Here is a 7,472-nt window from a genome sequence, read left to right as displayed (position 1 = left end):
AGCGCTTGGGAAGTACAAATCGGCAACAGATAGAGACGGTCCCTACCCAACAACGGGCTCACAGTCTTGAATGAATGAAGGAAGGAGGGCGCAGAGAGGAAAGCGGGGAGCGCAGAGAGAAGCCTGGGGGAAGAGGGGACCGGGGTCCCCCCGAATGGGGGGGCAAAGGGGAGTCAGGGACTGGGGAGGGTCAGGGGGGTGTCTGCCCCCGTCTCCCCGTCCAGAGGCGAGGCCCGGGGCTCTGGGCGTGTGCCAGGCCGGCGCGGGGCGGGGGCTGGGAGGAGGCGGGGCCTCGGCTGGGGCTCCTCGGGGCGCCTCCCGCCCGCGTCCAGAGGGAGCGGGAGCCTCGGCGTCTGCGGGCACGGCCAGGGCACGGCCACGGGCAGGTGGCACTGCCGCCCCTCCCTCCGCCGCCGCCGCCGCCGCAGCAGCAGCCGGCACTGGGCAGCGCGCCGTGCCCCCGCCATGGAGCAGCTTCGCCGGGCCCGGATGCCCCCCTCGCCCCTCCTCCTGCTCCTGCTGCTCTTGGTGAGTCGGACTCGGGCCCCCCCCAGGATGGGCAACGAGGGGGAGGGGGCCCCAGACCCTCGGGGCGGGGAGCCTCGGACACCCGCTGCCCGGCGCCGGCCCGGAGAGGGTGGCCCTGAACCCCCGAGGAGAGGGCAGGACCGGCCGGGGGGCGCTGGCATGGAAGGGACAGGTGATGCTGCTGATGCTGATGGTATTTGTTAAGCGTTTACTATGTGCCAGGCACTGTACTAAGCGCTGGGAGGGAGGGAGAGCAGCCTCAGACCCCTCCCCATGCCCTCTTCCCGCCCCCCGGCTGGGGCTGACCTCCCCCGGGTTGCAGCTGCGTCTGGGGAGGAGCGCTGCTTTGGAACGGTCCCCCCCATTTGGGGGTCTCCTCCTGGTCCCCTTAGTCCGCGTGGGGGGCGACCCGAGGCCCCGGGGGGGGGCGGGGGGCGACCTCCCTCCCTCCCCCCCCATCCGCTCTGTCCGGACTGGGGACGGGGGCAGATAGGCGGCAGAGACCCCCTCATTCATTCTTTCATTCATTCAATCAATTTATAGGGCGCGCTCACTGCGTGCAGAGCGGTGTACTAAGCGCCGCCCCGGCATAACCTCCTGCCACGAGCGCTTTAGCCGGGTGTCCTGCGCCTTCCTCGACCTGGGGTTCGCGGTCAGGACCTGCAGGAACGCGGCCAACCGAGGGAGCGGCCGGGACAGGTGGCGGATGCCCGCTCCGCCCGGGATCAGCTCTGTCCGGCCGGACCCAGGCAGGTCCACCCGTCCAGCCCCCAGCCCCATACCCCCCCGAGCCTCTTCTGTCCCCGGGGCTGCAATGGGAAGAGCCGGAGCCCGGAGGGACGGAGCTGGGAGGGGCGAGGGCGGGCGATGGGCTGGTGCCCGGGCTGGGCACGGAGGTGGGCACGGAGCTGGGCTGGACTGAGCTGGGATGAGCTGGAGGCTGGGGTTGGGCTGCCAAGGAGCTGGAGTTGGGTTGGGCCGGACAGGAGCTGGGGCTGGGCTGGGGCTGGGCTGGACAGGAGCTGGACCTGGGGATGGAGATGGACCTGAGGTTGGACTGGGCTGGGGCTGGGTTGGGGTTTAGCTGGGCATGGGTTGGGATGGGATTGATCTGGGGCTGGGCTGGGGCTGGGCTGGACAGGAGCTGGACCTGGGGATGGACTAGACTGGGGCTGGGCTGGGGCTGGGCTGGACTGGGCTGGGCTGGGCCTGGGTGGGGCTGGAGTGGAGCTGGACCTGGGGGTGGACTGGGTTGGTCATGGGCTGGAGTAGACTGGGCTGAGGTTGGGCTGGGGCTGGGGTGGACGGGAGCTGAAGCTGGAGCTGGACCTGGGGATGGACTGGGCTGGGGCTGAAATGGACTGGGCTGGGCTGGGCTGGGGCTGGATTGGACAGGAGCTGGAATGGACTAGGCTGGCCTGGGCTGGGGCTTTAGCTGGGCTAGGGGTGGAGTGGGCTGGGGCTGGGCCGGGGCTGGACAGGAGCTGGAGCTGGAGCTGGACCTGGGGATGGACTGGGCTGGGGCCGGGGCTGGGTTGGACAGGAGCTGAAGCTGGTGCTGGAATGGACTGGGCTGGGTTGGGCTGGGCCGGGGCTGGGTTGGACAGGAGCTGGAGCCGGAATGGACTAGGCTGGACTGGGCTTGGGCTGGACAGGAGCTGGAGCTGGAATGGATTAGGCTGGGCTGGGCTGGGGCTGGGCCGGGGCTGGGCTGGACAGGAGCTGGAGCTGGAGCTGGGGCTGGACTGGGCTGGGGCTGGGCAAGGGCTGGACTAGGCTTGGGCATCCCAGCGCTCTGCTTCGAGGAGTACAAGGTGGAAGCGAGCCCCCCAAGGGGGATTGCGGCTCGACCCCTGGGTCCCTCCCCCCCGGCGCTGCTGAGTTTGCGGGAGAAGTGAGGCTGAGCGGGCCGGGCTTTCCCTCCGCCTGTGTCCCCCTCCTGGACCGGGATGTAACGATTCGGCCCCTGGCCGGGCCGGCCCAGCCCAGCGGGCCTCACCCCCACGGCCCCCGCTGTCCTGATGCTTTATGGGGTTAATACCTGCGGCTTTGTCAACGGGAGTCCTGCTAATGGCCTACACATTGGCTCCACTAATGTTCCCCATGTGCCGCCCGGCAAGGCGGAGCGGGAATCCGGGCCCGAGGGCCTTAACTCGGCCTTCCCCCGCTAGGATGGCACGGGAGGGTCAGTGCCCCCTCTCTCTGCCCCCTCCCCCGCCCCCTCCATCATTCTTGCCGGGGAGAATCAAGTGGGAAGCGCTGAGATGAGAGCTGTGTGACCTTGGGCCGGCCCCTGAACCTCTCTGGGCCTTCCTGTAATCTGGGAAGATAAAAATAAAAACCAACTCCCTGGTCCTCCCTGATCTGACTGAGCCCAGATCGTCTCCCCCGGAGTCTCAGCCTTGGGTTCTCCCCCAACCACCCCCCCGGCAGCTTCCGGGAAAGAAAGTGCTGAAATCAGAGCATCAGAGAGAGAGAGAGACACAGAGACAGAGAGAGAGGGGGGGAGAGGGGCTTCCGAGCGGCTGGTAATTGAGGCGCTTTGTCATTCAGATGCCTGTAACTGGAGCTGCGTTGTCTAATGCGAGGATAATACGAACGGAACAGAATGTAGCGAGCCCCTGGCTGGGATCCCAGCTGTGGGCCGGCGGGGGGGCTCGGGGGTGGGAGCTGGGGAGATGTGCCTTGGAATCCGGGGTTCACCCCCATCCCTCTCCCTCCACCCTGAGGTCCCCCAAGTCCATTCTTCCTTCCATAAACCGCGTGGTTTAGTGGCTAGAACACGGGCCTGAGAGTCAGAATGTCATGGATTCTAATCCCGACTCCGACACGTGTCTGCTGAGTGACCTTGGACAAGTCACTTCACTTCTCTGGGCCTCTGTTTGGTCATTTGTAAAATGGGGATTAAGAATGGGAGTGGGTCCGACCTCATTAACTTGCATTCATTCATTCGGTGGTACTTATTCATTCATTCATTCATTCAATCGTATTTATTGAGCTCTTACTGTGTGCACAGCACTGCTTGGGAAGTACAAGTTGGCAACATCTAGAGACGGTCCCTACCCAACAGTGGGCTCACAGTCTAGAAAGGGGAGACAGAGAACAAAACAAAACATACTAACAAAATAAAATAAATAGAATAAGCTCTTACTGTGTGCAGAGCACTGATCAAAGTACAATTCAGCAATAAAAAGAGGCAATCCCTGCCCACAACGGGTTTACAGACTAGAAGGGGGGAGGCGGACATCAAAACAAGCAAACAGGCACCAGTATAAATAAATAGAATTATAGATATATTGATGAGTGCTGTGGGCCGGGGCGGGGGGGGGGGGGGGAGAGCAAAGGGAGTGAGTCGAGGTGATGCGGAAGGGAGAGGAGCTGAAGAAGGCCTCTGAGAAGGCTTAGTCTGGGAAGGCTTCTGGGAGGAGGTGAGCCTTCAGTAGGGATTTGAAGGGGGGAAGAGCGATTGTTTGGCAGATTTGAGGAGGGAGGGCGTTCCAGGCCTGAGGTAGGACGTGGGCCAGGGGTCTGTGGTGAGGGAGTATCTACCCCAATTATATCTACCCCAGCGCTTAGTACAGAGCTTGGCACATAGTAAGGTTCCAGCACTCAGAACAGTGCTTTGCACATAGTAAGCGCTTAACAAATGCCATCATTATTATTTAACAAATACCATAATTATCCAAGACCTCGTCTCCATCGGCCTCCGGATTGAGGTTTGCCGGGTTGCCAGAACGGGGCCCCGGGGGAGGTTGGGCGGGGGCAGGGGGCGGCCCCCAAATGGCACTCACAGGGTTCATTCTGCCCGCTGGAGGGCGACAGTGAGCCCAGAACGGGGACCATTCATTCAATCGTATTTACTGAGCGCTTGCTGTGTGCGGAGCACTGTACTGACTGCTTGGGAGAGTCCTGTAGACTGTGAACTCGTTATGGGCAGGAATCCTCTCTCTTTATTGCTGTATTGTACTTTCCAGGAGCTTAGTACAGTGGTCTGCACACAGTAATAAATTCAACAAATTCAATAAATATGAATGAATGATACATCAATAATCAGAATAACAATAATCAATAATCAAACAATAATAATCTATAAACGAGTTTATAGTCTAGAGGAGGGGATGGGGGCAGCGGGGCGGGGCTGTGGGCTACCACTCTGGGGACCCCCACCTGACACTTGGGGACCCGGCCCGCGGAGCTGAGGCGGAGGCATCCTCCAAAGAGAAGCAGTGTGGCCTAGTGGATAGAGCCTGGAAGTCAGAAGGTCGTGGGTTCTAGTCCCTACTCCTCCACGTGTCTGCTGCGTGATCTTGGGCAAACTACTTCACTTCTCTGGGTCTCAGTGACCTCATCTGTCAAATGGGGATGAAGATTGTGAGCCTACGTGGGACAACCTGATTACCTTGTATCTACCCCAGTGCTTAGAACAGTGCTTCTCACATAACAAGCACTTAACAGATACCATAATAATAATTATTATTATTCTTAGAAAGTCGTGGGTTCTAATCCCAGCTCTGCCACTTGTCTGCTGTGTGACCTTGGGCAAGTCACTTCACTTCTCTGCGTCTCAGTTTCCTTATCTGTAAAATGGGGATTAAGAGTGTGAGCCCCGTGTGGGACAGAGATTGGGTCCAAACTGATTACCTTGAATCTACCGTAGAACAGTGCCTGGCGCAAAGTAAGCGCTTAACAAATGCCATAAAAAAGCGAGAGGGTCACACAGCACCGCCAGGCTGGAGCATAGCCGCTCCGACTCCCACCCCCATCTCAGGGACTCCCGATTTTGCCCCCCACCCCCTCCATTGGGGGCTGGACCAGGGCACCATTGGATGGAGAAGAGGTGACAGGGAAGATTATTGAGGGGGTGGGACGGCTAATTAAAGCCCAGTCGACCTGGAGTCCAGTTCCGTTCCTTCAGGACGGACCCGGGAGTCCCCCGCCCCCCAAAACCGGAACGGGAAAGCTGGGGTGGGGGGAGGGGGCTCTGCTTTCTCCCGCCCCCAGATGTGCAGGTCTGGTCCAACTGTGGCCTCTGTTCCGGCAGCCGCGGGACGGTGCGGAACGGTGCGGGACCGTCCGGGACGGTGCGGGACCGTCCGGGACCGGGGAGAGAGATGTCCGGAGGTCAGCGAGAGCCATCTCAGGCCCGGCCCGGCCCTCCTCCGCACCAGTCTTCGCCCGGTGGCCGGAAACGCTGCTATTTTCGCTGCTTCCGTCTCTCTCTCCTCTCTCCCCTCTCTCTCTTTCCCCCTCCCCCCGTTTCTCTGTCTCTCCTCCTTCTCCCTCTCTCCCCCTTTCTCCTTGTCTCCCCTTTTTTCTCCTTCTCTCTCCCTCCCTCTCTGTCTCTCCTGCTTTCCCCCTCTCTTCCCCTTCTCCTTGTCTCTCCTTTTTTCTCCTTCTCTCCCTCCCCTTCTCTGTCTCTCCTCCTTTCTCCTTGTCTTTTTCTCCTCCTCTCCCCATCCTTCTCTCTCCCTCCCCCTCTCTGTCTCTCCTGCTTTCACCCTCTCTCCCCCTTTCTCCTTATCTCTTCTTTTTTCTCCTTTTCTCTCCCTCCCTCTCTCTGTCTCTCCTGCTTTCCCCCTCTCTTCCCCTTTCTCCTTGTCTCTCCTTTTTCTCCTTCTCTCCCTCCCCCTTCTGTCTCTCCCCCTTTCTCCTTGTCTCTTTTTTCTCCTCCTCTCCCCATCCTTCTCTCTCCCTCCCCCCCTCTGTCTCTCCTGCTTTCTCCCCCTCTCCCCCTTTCTTTTGTCTCTTCTTTTTTCTCCTCCTCTCATCCATCCTTCTCTCTCCCTCCCCCTTTCTGTCTATCCTGCTTTCTCTCTCTCCCCCTTTCTCCTTGTCTCTTCTTTTTTTCTCCTTCCCTCTCCCTCTCTTTGTCTCTCCTTTCTCCCTCTCTTCCCTTTTCTCTCCTTTTTTCTCCTTCCCTGTCTCCCTCCCTCTGTCTCCTGCTTTCTCCCTCTTTCTCCTTGTCTCTCCTTTTTTCTCCTCTCTCCCTCCCTCTCTCTATCTCTTCTGTTTTCTCCCTCTCTCCCCCTTTCTCCTTGTCTCTCTTTTTTCTCCTTGCCTCTCCCTCCTTCTCTCTATATCTCCTTCATTCTCTCTGTCTCTTCTTTTTTCTCCTTCTCTCCTCCACCCTCCCCTCTCCCTCCCTCTCTGTCTCTTTTTCTTTCTCCCTCTTTCTCCCTTTCTCCTTGTCTCTCCTTTTTTCTCCTTCTCTCCCCCACCTTTCACTCTCCCTTCCTCTCTCTGTCTCTCCTGCTTTCTCCCTCTCCCCCTTTCTCCTTGTCTCTCCTTTTTTCTCCTTCTCTTCCCCCACGCTTTTCTCTCCCTCCCTCAATCTCCCTTCCTTCCCCCTTCCCCTTTGCCCCCCCCCCCCCATCCCTAGGGCCCTGCTCTCCAGGCCCAGAACCGGTTTAAATTAACCCACTTTCTGGAAGGGCGTGTCCTCGAGGGACGGCAAGCCCAAAGCCAATCAAGTTACCCGTCCCTCCCCTGCTCTTCTCCCGCTTCACACGCTACTCAATGAACAGACCTTCCGCCTAGGCTTCTCCATCCCCACGCCTTCCAGACATCTCTCAGATATGGGACCAGGTGAAGACTGGCCTCAAAATGCAATTTGGTTCCACCAAGTGGACCCCCCTCTCGACTGTAAGCTCGTTGTGGGCAGGGAATGTGTCTATTTATTGTATCGGAATAATAATAATAATGATAGCATTTGTTAAGTGCTTACTATGTGCGAAGCACTGTTCTAAGCACTGGGGGGATACAAGGTGATCAGGTTGTCCCACGTAGGGCTCACAGTCTTAATCCCCATTTTACAGATGAGGTAACTAGGCACAGAGAAGTTTGGTGACTTGCCCAAAGTCACACAGCTGACAAGTGGCGGAGTTGGGATTAGAACCACGACCTCTGACTCCCAAGCCCGTGCTCTTTCCACTGAGCCACACTGC

At 59.2% G+C, this 7,472-nt stretch overlaps 1 protein-coding gene across 1 annotated transcript in view; it reads left to right on the top strand.

Annotated features, from left to right (window-relative positions):
• Positions 1-409: 409 nt before the first annotated feature.
• Positions 410-7,472, top strand: part of NGFR (nerve growth factor receptor) — a 33,571-nt gene continuing 26,508 nt past the window's right edge. The window contains exon 1 of the mRNA XM_038754376.1: positions 410-528. Within this exon, the coding sequence (XP_038610304.1) occupies positions 466-528 (63 nt within the window). The 5' untranslated portion in view covers positions 410-465. The remainder of the gene's footprint in view (positions 529-7,472) is intronic.

The sequence above is a fragment of the Tachyglossus aculeatus genome, chromosome 11 (genome assembly GCF_015852505.1).
Source record: "Tachyglossus aculeatus isolate mTacAcu1 chromosome 11, mTacAcu1.pri, whole genome shotgun sequence".
Taxonomy (NCBI): Eukaryota; Metazoa; Chordata; class Mammalia; order Monotremata; family Tachyglossidae; genus Tachyglossus; species Tachyglossus aculeatus.
This window is presented reverse-complemented; position numbering and strand designations above follow the sequence as displayed.